Consider the following 16,463-nt stretch of genomic DNA (forward strand, 5'->3'; position numbering starts at 1 on the left):
ACGCGAATTTTCTCTTTTTCCAAATAGTGGAACGTTCGTTTCCAAATCGTGATACACGGAAATATAATTTTTGTATAATTTTTGATTTCGAAAGTAATTTTGATTTCGATCTTTGCAAATTGCCAGAGAAAATAAGGAAGAGTACACGGGGGGCACGACGGACCGACGCCGAAAGTGAAACTCATATATAAACCGATAATAATCGCGAAAACAAATTTGAAACAATGCGTGTACACGTGAAACTGGGAGGGTTTTTTTTGGCTCTGAGAGGATTACCCGTGGGATGAGGAATTGTTGTGAATGGGTTCGATCTGTAGGATGGGTGGCGGGGTGTTTTGTATTGTGTTGAAAGCAACGTCATAAGTGAAGTTAACTGAACGCTGCACTTGAAAGACTAATGAAAAATTTGGGGGAAACTTGAACACGCGTCGCTTCGCGCCCCTCTCGTTGATCAACCGATATATGTATACATACATATATATGTATATATACGTATGTTATTTCCAATTTTTCTTGATTTTCTTTTCTTCTTCTTCTTCTACTTTCCTCTTTTTCTCTCCTCCCCTCTTCGTTTCCCGAATCCATTCCATTTTCGGCATCGAAAGCAAGACGAATATTTCTTTGGTCACGGCAAGATAAGATTCTCGATAATGGAAACGCGTGGCGACGCCCGTTCAAGCACCCTCCGATCCGCGTCCGAGTCCCATAGTCCTTCGCCTCGTCTCCGTAGTGAGTGCCTCCGCGATTTATCGAATAAACGCGACGGCTGTGTGCACGATCGCTGCCTGTCCTTAGAATATATAGAGTCGAGTACGTTTTATAATTAATAATTATGCGTGTATGCGTTACGGTTAACTGTTAATTAACTTGACTTGACAAATGGTTACGGTACTGTAATTAATTAATTATTATCTGTTAGTTTAAATATGTGTGACTCCACCGTTTACAATCCATATACGTCTCTTCTCCCTTTCGCGATCTCGTTCGCGTTCTCTCTTTCCCTCTCTCTTTCTCTCTCGCTTCCTCTTCCTCTCTCTTTCTCTCTATCTCTCTCTCTCTCTTCTCGCCTCTATTCGGAGTATACAACGTACACGTTGCCTAAACTACGAACACTTAGTACACTTAGTAGCATATTTATTTCCGTTAAATATTGATTGGATTTTGGGGTGGAAAGGTGGGGGAAAGGGGAGGTTCAGGGTCAAAACGAACGGCGGTCGTGTGATGGACGAAAGAAAAAAAAAAGAAAAAAAACTTTTTTTTCGACGATCTTTCGATTTTTCAGGAGATCTTTCTTCATTTCCTTTTCTCTTCTCTTCTCTCCTTTCCACGATTTCTCTTCTCCACCACTATGTCGGACCGCCATCGGTGTTCGTTCGAATCTCTCTGCGTTCTCGCGAATAAATTTTTCGACGATTTCGAAAATTTAATATGGAGGGGAAGGGAGGGATGGGGGCTTGGGTGGGGAGGGTGTTCGATCAGGGAATTGGAAGGTAATTGCGCACGAAATGAATCCGGTATTTCCGGTCGTTCCACTTACGCGTTCGGCGGTGGTGTACGACAAGACTGAATAGACACTGAAAAGACCAAGTGCTTCCTGTAATACTTACTTAGTTAACTGTTTATTGCGGTACATTGTAATAACTGTTCTACCATAGTACTACTAGTTGTGAGTTATACTTGAAAAACGACTGTTTAACTGTAACAGAAAACCCTGACGAAGGCACCCACTAAACGGACTTTTTATTCATTTTTTCCATTTATATTAATATTCAATATTATTCAATTTTATCTCATCGATTTCTATTTTTCGTATTTCTCGTATTAATGTGTACACATTATGTGCGTATTATCCTTGTTTTCTCTTTCGTTCTTTCTTTTACGTTTAGAAGAATCGAAGTGATCGATTTTTTTTTCTCGCCAAGATTATTCCAATGGATTCGACTCGATCGTTGTTAGAAAAAAAAAAAAAAAAAATCGTTTTCATTTCCAATCGCGAAATGTGAAAAGTGAAGGAAGAAAATTTTTCGGACTCGGTTTTTTTCCCTCGAACGCGTATACGGGGGGTCGTAAGTGGGGGTTGGGGTAAAGTAAACACATTCCCGTGAACGAAAAATTTGGAGAATATTTTGAAAAGAGTATCGACTCGTCGCGAAAACCGGGAGATCTCGGGGAACTTCCGGCTTGCTGCGACGAGCCAGCACGGTGGGCTCGCACGTTCGTCGTCGACGATTGTCTTTTCTTTTTTTCCTTTTTTCTTTTCCTCCCCTCTCCCCTCTTTCTTTCCTTCTTCTTTTTCTTTACCGATTCGCGTCTCGATCGATCACGGTTCACGGCACGTCACTACTCGGCTGGAGTTTCAACTCGTAAAAAAATCTCTCCTCTCTAATTTATTTAATTTCGCGAACTTTGCGCCTTTTGCGCCCCGACAAATATTATAACGATTATAAAGCCAAAGTGCCCGAACATCGTCAAGACAATCGAACATTTTTTACTTCACGTTTCCAAATAATAAAAAAAGCGTGGCAAAAATTTTCATCTCTCGTTGCGCCCTGAAATCGAGACACCGGATGCCAACGAATTTCTCTCGATTGTTGAGAAAAAAAAAAAAGAATTTCCTTTCATTTTCTTTCTTTCGATACTTGAACTCCGGGGGATGGTATCGCAGCCTCCATAATTCACATTGGAAATAGATTAAAACGCGTTGGAAAGGCGTTGTTGTTAGAAGATTAGGGGAGGGGGGGGATATCGGTTGAATTTCGTTCGTGGGGAACGAATTCGTCTTTGATTCGCGCGTTATTCGACGAATAACGAGAGCAAAATCACTGTTGGGTTGGGATTCGAACGATTGGATTCGAGAACGGCGAACGGGGAACCCACCGTCTTACCAGCTATGCCTCTTCATTTATATAGTGGACATTGAAACAACTTATTCCGGTTTTTAATCACGGAGGCTCGGTCAGGGACACCGCGTGAAAACGCGAATGCCGCCGAGGCGCTCGCACTGCTAGACTGTCGGTTTTATCATATGCTGCGCACTTACGATACACACTGTCACGAATATACGTCACATACGTCTTTGCCCCATCTTTCTCCTTCCTTCTCTCTCTCTATCTATCTATCTCTCTATTTCTCTCTACTTTTCTCTCGGATCGATCAGCGCGACCGTACGTGGTCGTATATTCGTTTTGTGAGATTATTTCATTAAAAAATTAAAACCCGATCGAAAACAAATCAACGGTTTTTGCTTGTAAAGCCGCGAATTCGAACAACGGCTCTCCTAATGCCGTTGCTACTTGCTAGGATGGTTATTACACTGGTTTTTTTTTTCTTCTTCTTCTTCTTCTTCTTCTTCTTTTCTCTATGTATACGCGTGGGACAGGCTTTCTTCTTCTCCTTCTTGTTCGTTCTCGAGGCGCCATCTTTGTTTTACAAACGTCTCTCTTCCTTTCTATCTCTCCTCGTCTTACTCGTCTTACTTTTCGGACGTTCGAGTGGTTCTTTGTATTTTGTATTTTTATTATCTCTTCGCCTCGCAAGCCTGCCCACTACGATTTATCGACGTATCTTCGAAAGAAGAATACGTCGTCTGTCACGTTTCGGGTATATCGGCGTCATATCCGGGATGCATGGCGTGACGTTGTCGCGTTCGTTCGGGGAAGAAAGCGAACAACGTCGTTTTCATCATCGGTTCTGCATCCAAACGTATGCCAAAGGCCGCGAATTTTGTTTCGATTTTCGTGCTCGTTTTCTCTTTTTTTTTTTTCCTCTCTTCTTACTTTTTCTCTTTTTTTTTTCCACATGTTTTTTTGGATCAATTGCTTTTTATTTTAATCTCGTAAATCCTCCGTTCACTGCCGCTCGAAACGATTCCTTTCCGCTCGAAAAAGCGAGAACGAATCGGTTGGCGATCCTCGCGCGGATCTTTTCAAAATTCGGATCGGTAGTAAACGTTTTTCGTTTTATTTAACCTTTTTTCTTTTTTTTTTTTTCGTTATACAAACCATATTATTTTTCTCTAATAATCGTACGTTTACGTGAAAAAAAGTACCGTGTGTGTGTGTGGCCGAATAGTGGTTCCGTGGTTTCTTTTTTCTTTTTTTTTCTCTTTCTTCGAATGTTGGCCGCTTTCTTTTCTTTTTTTCTTTTTTTTTTTTTCGACAATTTACAAAATCAATTGGCTTTACATATCCGTAGCGTGTGTAATCAAGTGTATTCACGAAGTGTAAGAGAGTGTATCGAACGTGTAATCAAATGTGCGTGTGTACGTGTGTAGGTGTGCATGCGCGGGATGGCCGCGCAAGGGTGTAGGCTCGTACGAGGGTTGGCGAGGGTTTGACAACCGCAACGGATCCATCGTACAGCCTGTGTATGGAGATGTGTGTGAGCGCGCGGGGTTGCACGCTCGAGAACCAGGGCAACTTTGATTTCATCGTGTAACGTGATTCGCCGAGATCGCGGCCAGCCGCCCGACCGCCCGGCTCCGAACCGGGCGGGATCGTCGGCCCGAGGCGCGGATCTCGCTACTCGCTCTTTTCGTCGTTTGCTGCTTTGTGTGTGCATCTGTCTGTGATTCTGTCGTCTGTTGTGCAATTGTGAACTGTTTATCGCCCCTCGGCGAGAATACCAATTTCACCGCGCCCCGTCCATCCAAGAATCGGCGGCGCGGATTTTTTTTGCGTTTAATTCGTGAGGTCGAGTCGTATTTGTGAGTGTGTATGCACTGGGAGTATACACCAGCGCATCCGGGCTATGGCATTTTTTTTTTTAGATTATTTAAACATTTAGCAAATTTACATGAAAGAGATTAAGATTATGGGTTTAAGGGCCGGTTTTGCAGACCGCGCGCTCCCCTCTCTCTCTTCTTCTTCTCCTATTCTCTTCTCAGATTTTCATCCTCCTTTCTCTCTTACTCTCTCTCTCTCTCACTCTCTCTCGCGTTTCGACGACTCGTCGTCCTCCCACGTCGTCCTCCCTCTTTCTCCTTCTCCTCCCACTTCTCCTTCTCCTCTCCTCGACTTGGATCGCGCGGGTTTTCGATAGTGTAGCTTTCGTATCGATATATATAGGATAGGACAGCTCGTACGTGGAACGCAGCTGCTTCCTTCCTCCTCCGTGTGGCGATCTTCCGTCGAGATCGAGAAAGAGTTGATCGTTCGGACGACGAGCGTACTTTTCCTCCTCGTTCCCTCCGAGTCGGATAATAGCAGTAATTCGTAGTAAATTCACGAATACCAGTGTTCATCGTGAATTTTCTTCTCGACTCGGTTTCCATTCTTTTATTCGTCTTCTTCTTCTTTCCCTGTTCCCTCGATCCGTGTTGCGTATATATATATATATGTATGCGTATATATATATAGCTCGGACGACAATGGTAGCTGTGCGCGCGCGGATGAAAATCTGGCGAAGGTAGACGCGTTGCGCCACCGGCCCGCTTAAGAGTTACGGGCATATGTAAATCAATATATTTGTAAATTATTTTTTTGTGATTTTTTCTGGCCGGCACGCCTACGACGGCGGGCACGCCATTTTTTATTTATTTATTTATTTATTTATTTATTTATTTATTTATTTATTTATTTATCTCGTTATCTTTGCTTATCATTCTTCGATTACAGAACATACACTACTAGAGCTATTGTAACTTGCTGTGTGTTTTTTGTTTAAATTTTTTTTTTTTTCATTTTTTTTTTTTCCTTAATAATTATGGTACACGTTCGCGGGGCACGGGCCGGCGCCTCGGGAATAATTCCTCCTTCTCGCGCGGGGATGTTGTGGTTGTGTGCGGGGGGGGAGTTTTTATTACATTAGTCGGCTGCCCCCTTTTTTTTTTTCCTCTACCGATTCTGAAATCGTTTTTCTCCTTTTTCTCTGCTTTATTCCATTCCGTCTGCTCATCTCCCTTTACAAGTTCAATAAAAAAGCAACCCTCGGCGCACGGCAGGATGCACCGGTGAAAAAAAGCTGTCGTCTCGGGATCGTTTCACGACCGACGCGTTGAGGGATGACGCGTTGTAGGGTGGTCGTGTGGGTGATGGTGATATCGGTCATCATCGTCACCGCCGTCATGAAAGATCTCGACGTTGTGCTCTCGTGGTGGTGGTGGTTGTGTTTATTGTATTGTTGTTGTTGTTAGAGTTTTTTTTTTTTTTTCGTTTTTTTCCTTTTTTTTCCCTAAACTTTTGCTGAATTTGAATTGGCGATTAAGTGATGGTGAAAAGTGGTGAATGGCTGTTGCTTTTTTAAATCTCTTCGTATCGTCTCCTTCCGCTCTCCTATATTTTTCGTGCACCATTTACATTTTTTGATGATTTTTTTTGCTTTCTTTTGTTTTTTTTTTTTTTTGCTTTTGTTTTGTCGAGGGACCTTTTCTTTTTTCTAGAAATCGTCTTTTTATTTTCTTTCTTTCTTTCTTTCTTTCTTTGTTTCTTTTTTTTCCCTATCTCTTCGTTTGTTTTGGAAAGATGATCCTCAGAGTTTTGTTTCTCTTTTCCATTATAATTTTTTCAATCAATTTTTTAATTTTAAAATTATCATTGATATATCCTGATAAATCGACCTGATTTTGTAATCTTTTTGCCCAATTCAAACGGTTAACATTCGCTCGATTCGTTCCTCTCATTCATTCAGAGCGACACCTAGATTCGGAATTATCGAATTTCGAGAAATTTCGGGTTGTCCGCGATACATTTTTTTTTTTTCTTCTTCTTTTCTTTCCCGTAAAAATTTTCGCGCGGGATCTATATCCTCTCCCCGATGATCTTTTTTTCGATGATCGGCGGCCGCACCTTTGCCGAAACAAACGAATCGTTCGCGCCGGAAACGTTGAATGCATCGTATATTTTATATATTATTATCTTTGGAAAAGACCACATGTTGTCACATACTCCATCGAATATATTCCACGAGAATAATTATATTCGGAAAAAATTGTGTTCGCCAAACGTTTGGTCCCTGTCTTAATTTGGAGGCTAGTCGGTGCCGGTGGTGCGAGTGTGTGAAGAATTGTGTTCTGAGGCTTACTTATTCTCTATCCTATCGTAGCTGTACAATCCATCGCAATGCTGTGTGTGTGTGTGTGTGTATCCATGTGTGTGGATGTGTGTGGATGTGTGTATCAGTGTCGAGAAAAAAAAATTTCCCGATCAGCGACGCCCATTTTGGGGAACGTTCTTGCGCAAACCCTCTCGGATCGATTTTTTTTTCTATTTTTCCCCAAAATTTTCTCTCGTCCCGTCGATGGGATTATCGGCGGGAGGGTGGAGGGGTTGTGTACAAGGGCGATCACCAACGACCAGGCGTACACCGATGACGAACAGAAGCATTGGTTCGATAAAAACGATTATCGTTGGTTGCGTGAACGAGGTGTATGCACTCGTCCAGCTTTAGGTATTTACATAGAAACTAACCCTATTTCGCATTATGTACTTGATTTAAGTTTACCAGTAAATTCTCAGTTTATGCTTGTGATATCAAGGTGTATTTACATACTACTTAATCCGAGGAAAAAACGCCCTGTAACGCAAAAATTGTTATAATAAGAATTCGATCAATGATCGACCCGCTTGCACGCCTACCGAGAACTCGAGGGATCGTTTTTTTTTTTCAGAAATTTTTGAACATTGTTATTATTCTTGATTCTTGAGATGTTTCTTTTCTCTCTTTTTCTCTGATCTCTCGTTCGTATCGCGGTGGAAGAAGGAAAAAAAAAAAAGAAAGAATAAAGTCATCGAGTATTCGGAATTTTGAAATTTTTCGATAAAATTTTTCAGAAATATTCGCGATAACGGAATAAAATCGAGAAATCTCACCGTCCCTCGAGTTCCAAGTGGCGAAGGCGGGTACAATCGTTAAATGTAGCTTTGACGATGAATCTTTTTAGCAATCTTTTCTTCTCTCGTCCCAGATGGTGAAAAAGCCTGGCTACCCGGCGGCTTCTCGGCGCGTGTCTTTTTTCTTTTTTTTTTTACGTTCAACGAAGATGACGACGTTAGGCTACTTTCAAAAATTGGCGAACAAAGGGGGTTAAAAAGAGGGATTCCCCTGAAGAGGAACGGAGAAGTTCATCGAGGTATAAATTTCGCGTACTTATCCAAGAAAATTGTATTTTTCCAATTCCTCTCATTCTTAATTTTTTTTTCCCTTTTTCTTTTTGTTTTTCCCACTTCTCCTTTCGTTTCTATTCTTCTCTTTTTCTTTTTCTTTTCTTTTTTTTCCATCCGTCGAAACGTTTTCATTTTTCGAAACTTAAAAGCGCGTTCGAAAATCGGGAATCGAAAGAGAAAATAAAAATATCTCGTTTTTGTTTCTTCTTCTTCTTCTTCCTCATTTTTGTTTTTTCTTTCCGTTTCGTTAGAATTTTTTTAATTACCTCGGGACAGAATGAGGAAAATCGTTTTTTCTTTTCTCTTTTTTTCTTTCGAAAGGATAGAAAAGCGATCGTGGAGAGACAATTGGAATGAAAAAAAAAGTGGAAAGGTGGGGGAACGGGGAGTGGGGGAGTGGGGAGGTGGGGTGGGGTGGGTTGGGATATTCGTACGAACCGGTCACGGAACGAAAGTCTCATCGAGAATCTCCGAAGGGAACAACAACAACAACAACAACGCGGTCGACGTACGATGTCATGGGGGGAAGAAAAAATTCGGCACGCTACCATTCATTTCCGCACTCTTCAGTCCGCGATTGCCAGTCGAAGAAACGAAGAAATCGAACGTGTCGTAGGTGAATCCTAGATCGAAAGAACCATCATTTTCATTCCTCTCTCTCTCTCTCTCTTTCTCTCTCTCTCTCTCTCTTCTCCTTTTCCTTTTTTCCCAATCTAATTTTTGTTTATCCCAATTTTTTTATTTTTAATTTTTTTACTCCAATTATTTTCTTTTTACTTTGGACCGCCTCTCGATTTTTAACGTTTTTGTTTTCTTTTTTTAAAAAATTTTTGAAACTTTTTCGAACGACTATCCGTATCCGTATTTTTTCGCGTTCTAAAAAAAAGACCAACAAGACTCGAGTTTCTTTTCTTTTCTTTTCTTTTTTTTTTTTTTTCTCGTTTCGGATGCGCGTTGCGGTTTACGGTCAACGTTTCGTTTCATCTCGTCTGGTCTCGTCGAAAGAAACCCCATCGAAAGTACGGACAGTCCAGGAGTTTTATAAAAGGTCGGAAAAAGGGGAATTAGGGTCGAGATTGATGGGGCATCACAAAGAGGTATTTAGGGGGTAAGGGGCTGGCCCGAGTTCTCTAAAGTTCGCTCCACGGTCAAACCTGCGTTTACTTTCCATATTCTTCTTCCTCTCCTCTCCCTCGTCATCCTCATCTTCGTATTTTTTTTTCCCTTTTTTTCCTTTTTTTTTTTTCCCTAAATCGATCCACCTCTGTTCCGCTTCTCCTTCTTCTTCTTCTTCTTCTTCTTTTTACTTTTTCATATTCTTGTTCTTGTTCTTCTTCCTTTTTTTTTTACTCTTCTTCTTCTTATTCTTCTTCCTCTTTTTCTAAGTATTGCGAGAACGTAACGGTATATTGCAAGTAAAAGTTCGAAACGACGCAAGTATTTTTTTTTTTTTTTTACGCGTTCAGATATATATCCGGAAATAAAAAAATATTTCGCTTATAACGATCACAGGACCTCAGATTACCTGAAGCACGCCACTCTAAAATCTCTCATTCGCTTCACTCTCTCATTCTCTCCTCCTTGATGCTCACGAAGCATTCTCTTTCGCGCAGCTTTTCTCTTTCATTCAACAGCGCGTGCCCGTCCACGTACGCGACAAATCCCAAGGTCGTTCATTCACCAAATCTCCTTTCTCTCCTTCTCTTTCTCTCGTCCCCTTTCTCTCCTTGCATTCTGCCCCTCCTCTCTCTCTCTCTTTTTCTCTCTCTCTCTCGGATTCTCTTACGCGTCTCCTTTCATTCGACCCTCGATCGTCGTTTGCTCGGGAACGTTTGCGTGTACCGGTGTACGGGTACGCGCTCCGCATTCATTCGAATTTTTTTTTTTTCTCTTTCGCCTAATTTAACCTAGTCTCATAGACGCTATATTTATTATTTATAATATTTATATATATATATATATATAATATATATAATATTTAGCATTTAGTTTTTTATTTCTCGCTCTCTCTCTCTTTCTCTCCCTCTCTCTCTCTCCCTCTCTCTCTCTCTCTCTCTTCCTCTTCATGCTCTTTCATCTTCATCATTCATCTTTTTATTCTATTTTCTCTTCCTCTCTCTTTTTTTCCCTCTTTCCTCTCTTCTCTATCATTCGATCATATTCTTCTGGCGCGTGTGTTTCCTTTTTTTTCCCTTTTCCTCTATTTCTATTTATTATTTATTTATTTATTTATTCTCATAATTATTATTATTATTTTTTTTTTTTCCCCACGAAAAAATGCTCGTCGCTCGCGCACACTCTACGACGATTATATTATATTATATATATATATTTTCTTTGAAAATTGTGCACGCGGTACAAACGTCCGGAGGGACGCCGGGTGAGGCAGGACGTCAAGTCACTCTCAAGTCCTCTCTCTCCTCCTCGCCCTCCGTCCCTCGGTTTTATTATTTGTTTCTTCATTTCTTCCTCTTTTCTTCTTCCCTCTCCTCTTCTTCCTCATTTATAATAATAATAATAATAATAATAATAATAATAATAATAATAATAATAATCCATCAGATACGCTCCAGACTCTCTCTGTATGTATATATAATATATATAATATAACTGTTTGTGTAATAATTATATTTTGTTTGTTCGCTTACGAGCTAATAGTTCTCGTGCTGCCGGTCAGCACATGTTTTGCGCGCATTTTTTTTTCTTTTATATATATATATATATATATATATATATATATATATATATATATATATATATATATATCCTTACGTGGAGTAGATTCTTCGCGTGTTTTTTTTTTTTTCATATTATATAGTATACGAGTGTGTGTACGTGTGTACAAGTGTGTATATATATATATATACGTGTAACAAGGATTTCCGCGTGTGTATACGTGTGTACATGTATCGTGTATGCGTGTACGTGGTTTGGTGTAGTTTTTTTCTTCTTCTCTTTCTCCTCATCGTCTCATCATCATCCTCTTCTCTCTCTGTGCGTGTACATATACATCACTAAATCACGTATCGATCGGCGGCCAACGACGAATGGCCGCACACGTCCGTGGCCGTCGTCGGGCCGCTGAGATCGCTAATCCAGACCGTCCGTCATTACATTACATTTTCCTTCTTCCTCTTCTTCTTCTCGTTCTTCTCTTTCCTTTCCTTCCTTTCTTTTTTCCCCATCTGTTGTAACTTGTTTCTCGCGTTAAAAAACGGGGAAAGGGGATTGTACGCAAATAATTTTGTCGTACGCGCGCGTAATTTTTTTTTTTTTTTCGACGACGTACCGAATTAGGAAATTGATCAATCCGTATCAATCTCTCCGCGTTCTCACGCACGATTAATCAACAAGGAGACGCGTGCCCTTTCCCTTCCTTCCTTCCATCCTCTCCTCTTCTTCCATCCTCTTCCGTCTTCCTTCTTAAAACGTTACGGGAGCTAAGAATTAAGGGTTACCTTAAAAGTGGCTTCTAGGTATTTTTATGTATAGTATTTATGTATAGTTTAGCATTTTAGTTATAGTTTTTAGTTTTTGCTTTTTTATTTTATTTTTTTTTGAGCCTCGACAGGAGGGGGAAGCCCTCGGATCGGATCCATTGGATCCCCGGTGGCTCGTCTCCTCCCCCCTGTGGCGACTTAGACTTGTATCCACCCCGGAAAGACTTTGCCCCGGGATAGCGTCTAAGCCGTTCCTCTTCCCGGCTCTTGTACTAAAAAAAACCCGGTAGTACTCGCGCCCTGCCCGGGATCGACGCCCTCCCCCCGCCCCCCTCTCTTTCCTTCGACCTCCCGATTTGTCAATTTCTTCGGGAGGGGGAGAGGGGTGGGGGAGGCGGGGAGGGGTTGATTCGCGGGACAGTCGCGTTTCTTCACAAGTTTCTTTCCTCCCTTCCTTCCTTCCTTCCTTCCTTCCTCCCTCTCTCTTTCGTTTTCATTCGTTCGGAATTATTAATTATGGCACGTTTCAGGGGTGATTCCGGGCGACCAGCGCGACAATGCGTCCTGCGAATTCTGAGAGAAGAGCGACTCAACGAGAACAATGAATATCGCTGGAGGAAAGGACGGGGAGAGGATTGTCCCTCCTGGATCGTCCCTCCCCCTCCCCGTTCCCCCTTCCTTTGGAGGGGAGGGGCCGCGTCGGCGAGGGACGATCCGCGAGGTGGTTTTCCTTTTCCTCTCTTCCCCCCCCCGTGTCGCGGCGAGCGTCGTCGTTCTAGGAACTCTAGGATCCAGGACCGTAAGAAAGTAAGTAGGAACAACGTGGTCCGCGCGGAGCGGAGAGACACTTTTCTCGCGCGGGTGCTTAGAGAAAAGAAAGACCATTGGCCGCTGGTTGCCGTCCTCACGCACCGTGTAACGGATTTCTAGATACGTATTTATCGACCGTCAACATCATCTTCCTGCCCCTCCCTAAGTTTCCCCACTGTCTTTGCAGGAGAGAAGCGTTTCACAGTCGAAGGAGTTTCGCTGTCCCAATGGCAAGGGACGAAGCGAGAAATAGGATATACAATTTTTTTTTTTTTCCCCCCGAGGAAAAATCGGCTGAGAATCGGCTCGATTTTTCACGATCGCCGGGTTCGTGTATGGTAATAATAATAATAATTTCATTTTACTACTGCTGAGACGGAAATAGTTTCGCGGATGACCACACTTGAACGCCTATTTCTTTTCTCTTCCTCGCGTGTGTTTACGAATCGACGTAGAATCGACGATGGGGAAAAAGGCGAACACGCGCACGTCCACGTGTTTTTCTTTTCTCGCACGTCGAGTTGTACGTCGTTCCTTTTACACGTTGTCAGAGTTACCGATCATATCGTCGGCCTTCCTCTTGACGCCACGATCTTCAGGATGATGCTGCTGCTGCTGCTGCTGCTGTTGTTGGTGATGTTGTTGTTGCTGATGTTGATGCTGATGTTGATGTTGATGCTGTTGCTGCTGCTGCTGCTGCTGTTGATGATGGTGGTGAAGACCGATGCCGGACGAGCCTTGCTGCTGCTGTTGTTGCTCGTTGAGCGCCAACTGACGCTCGACCCCTTGAAGGGGTTGCTGATTCAGTCGTTCGATTTGCTGCAGGCCCGTCTGATCCGACGTCCAAGGGGTCCACTCGTCTCAGTAGTAACTGAATTTTCATGGTTGCTGATTGTTCTGCTGGTTGACCACGTGCTGGAGAGTGAAACTCAAGGCCCGAGGATCACCGTGAAGCCTCAAGGCTTGTTCCAATCGTTGCTCTTGCAATCGCAACGCTTCCCCTGTGAACCGTGATGAATTTCTTTGAAATGAAATCGTTCCAATACTCTCTTCCCTGCTGCTTCGATCGAACGAACGACGACAACAACGATAACAATAATAATCGACGAAAGATGAACGACGGAGAGAAAGACTTACCAAGGTCAGGCGGTAAGGTGTCTTGTTGAGACATCTGTTGGTTCGTGTGGTGTCCAGGCATGCCAGAGGTGCTGCCTCCGTTATGCTGGCCCAAATGATGTCTCATGTCCCCACCGACCGCGGAACTGGCAGCCGCCGCTGCTGCTTGCGACACCTGACGAGCGAAAGAGCGTGTCATACAACGTGTAACGGAGATATATTAAGGTAACGTAACAACTTGCTCGCTATTATCTTGTGCTACGTCTATTCGGGATGGAAAAAAGTATGGATGGAAAATACAATCGTTTGTCGTGTACGTACAGCCAGCCTGAGCGCGGCTTCGGCTTGAGAGCGCAGCAACGCTTCCGCCTGATGCATTCTCAGGGTTTGTTCCGGTCCGGTAGCTTGTACTCCCTGTTGTTGGGGCCCCGTCGATCCCTGGGCACCGCCGCTCATGTCACCGTTGTTCCCCATCCTCATCGCAGCCGCCAGGGACGCCATGTCGACCGGCGACAGATTCGGTGACACCGAATTTTGCAAACCTGCCGATCATAACCCGTCCCGTGTTAGACTCGTGAGAAAAATCTCTTCTCTCCCCCCCCCTTTCACGATATCCTCGCCTATATATTATATACGAATGAGGAAGGGTATAGGTTGCATCGTATCGCATCGTTTGTTGGCCAGCTTAGAGAAACTTATTGGAGATAAACTTTGTCATCGTTTTCAACTATCGCTATACTACCGTCTATGATGATTTCGGGACGATCGGGGGGCGGGTTGTGGAGCGATGAGGACCCCGCATTAAACGGGAGATAAGAAAAATCTTGGCCACGGAAAAACATAATTATAAATCAAACCGTTATCGGTAATAATAATTGGAACGGATCAGCCGTCGTATCTGGTCGAGCGCTCGTCTCTCCCTGAACGAGAGAGAGAGAGAGAGAGAGATATCGGCTCGATTCTCTCCTCCCCTCGATAACAGGGATATCGAAGGCGACCTTGAACGATGAACGGCGACCACGATCGATCGTGATCATCGTCGTCATCGTCATCATCATCATCATGGTCGAGATGATGAAACGGGGCGGAAAGAGGAAAAAAAGAGGCGGAGGCGGCAACCCTTACCCGCTGACACGGCGGCGGCTGCCATCACTGCCGTCATCCGTTGTTGCTGCGACTGCATCTCGTCGTGGTATTGTTGCGCGGAGCCCGGTTGACTTCCAGCGCGTAGCATCTCGCTCAGCTTGTTACCGCTCGGCCCCGGCGACGCCATGTTGTTATTGTTGTTATTGTTGTTGTTATTCAGCAGACCGGTACCTGCGCAAAAGTCTGCTCCCGTTAATATAAATAGTCGATCAGGACTGTCGCCATAATTTTTTTCTTTCTTTCTTTTTTTTTTTTGCATGATACGAAACTCGCGCTCGCAAGAGATGCTGTGATCTAATTTCTCTCTCTCTCTCTCACACTCTCTCTCTCTCTCACTCTCTCTCTCATTCTCTCTTCCCTTTTTCCTTTTTATTTTATTCGATATATAGAAATAGATAGATGCGTAGATAGATGTATATACATACGTTATAAAAAATCGGACGTATTTATTATTTTATTATAAAAAATCGGAGTGAGCATGACGAAATTACCCACACAAGAATTCGTGGATGATTTATTTTAATCAGATAAAATGTGATAATAATAATAATAATAATAATAATGATAATAGTAATAATAATAATAATAATGATAATAATAATAATAATATATGTTCACTACAATAACTCTCGTCGAAGCTCGTCGCCAGTTACTTAAAGTGTGTACATATATATATATGTATATATGTATATATATATAAATATATATATATATGTATAAGTGATACATATTTTGAACAAATGTGAGAAATATGTCGGTCGGCGATGTTGAAAAAATTGATCGACCCTCGGGAGTATATATATATATATATATATATATATATATATATATTCACGACACACTAACGATTATTCCAGACGACCATTTGCAAGTAGACGAGGAACAAGATCGGAGCGTACCAGGTTCACTACCGGCTGACGATAATCTTCCGTTTCCACTGCTGCTGTCCGAATGAGCCGACGGCGAAGGGCACATTGGTGGTTGTTGCAAATTTTGAGGTCCGCCTGTTTGACTTCCCAACACTCCCAAACCCGCACCTGTACATGAAGAATCGTTAAATGTGGTTATTGATGATATTGCAACGATATCATCGTGAACGATGATAAAAAAAAAACTTGGAAGGAAGTATTATTCGCCTCTGTACACGCGTATGGTTATACATATACATGTACAGAGCGTTATAATTTTTGCGATAACCTCATACCTAAACTCGAAGACGCGAGGATTTCTCTCTCCCGCCTCTCGGCGGCGGCGCGACTTAAAACGTATTGCGCCGCAAACTGATGCTTGGGGTCCATTCTCATGTGCTCCATGTGACTCAACAAACCTTAACAGCAACAAAGTAAAGCGGTCTCGATACAGTTTCTCGATTAGTGTTTTCTTCTTATTATAGCGAGAAAGTAAACAATGAAGAATATCGTACGAGATATATCATATTTTATATATATATATATGTATATGTATATACACCATCGAAATGAAAAGTAAAATAGATACGACACTTGATAAATATAAATATATATATATATATATACGAAGAGATATAAAAGATCGACACGAAAAGGAAGGTCAAAAAAAAGTAGAAAAACTAAATGTGACGATGGCCGCGCACTATTGTTATTATATCATACATTACGATGATCGGAAAAAGAAAAGAAGATCATACTTACCGCTCTCGTGAGTGAAGACGGCTTGGCACACCGAGCACGGCCACATTCTGAGGCTTGTGCTAAGTTGACTGGTCTCAGGATGGCAGGCCAGGTGTTTCCTAAGACTACCCTCGTTGACGTAGTGTTTTCCGCACACTGGACACGGGTGGTTGGCGGTCCGTCGCTTCGCTAGGTAAACC

At 42.5% G+C, this 16,463-nt stretch overlaps 1 protein-coding gene across 13 annotated transcripts in view; it reads right to left on the reverse strand.

Moving 5' to 3' along the window:
• Nucleotides 1–13,153: 13,153 nt before the first annotated feature.
• LOC100576251 (zinc finger protein 853) overlaps nt 13,154–16,463 on the reverse strand; it is a 62,032-nt gene continuing 58,722 nt past the window's right edge. For 10 of the 13 annotated variants that reach the window (XM_016916263.2, XM_016916262.2, XM_006565771.3 and 7 more), the window contains 7 exons: nt 16,285–16,463; nt 15,819–15,941; nt 15,514–15,651; nt 14,594–14,797; nt 13,790–14,010; nt 13,490–13,643; nt 13,154–13,353 (listed from right to left, as the gene is read on the reverse strand). The exon at nt 16,285–16,463 is cut by the window's right edge and continues 34 nt beyond it. In XM_016916263.2, coding sequence (XP_016771752.1) covers nt 13,232–13,353; nt 13,490–13,643; nt 13,790–14,010; nt 14,594–14,797; nt 15,514–15,651; nt 15,819–15,941; nt 16,285–16,463 — 1,141 coding nt within the window. In that variant the 3' untranslated portion in view covers nt 13,154–13,231. The remainder of the gene's footprint in view (nt 13,354–13,489; nt 13,644–13,789; nt 14,011–14,593; nt 14,798–15,513; nt 15,652–15,818; nt 15,942–16,284) is intronic. The other 3 variants (XM_016916256.2, XM_016916259.2, XM_016916264.2) reach the window with 3 other exon arrangements.

This window comes from Apis mellifera, linkage group LG14 (genome assembly GCF_003254395.2).
Source record: "Apis mellifera strain DH4 linkage group LG14, Amel_HAv3.1, whole genome shotgun sequence".
Lineage (NCBI taxonomy): Eukaryota > Metazoa > Arthropoda > Insecta > Hymenoptera > Apidae > Apis > Apis mellifera.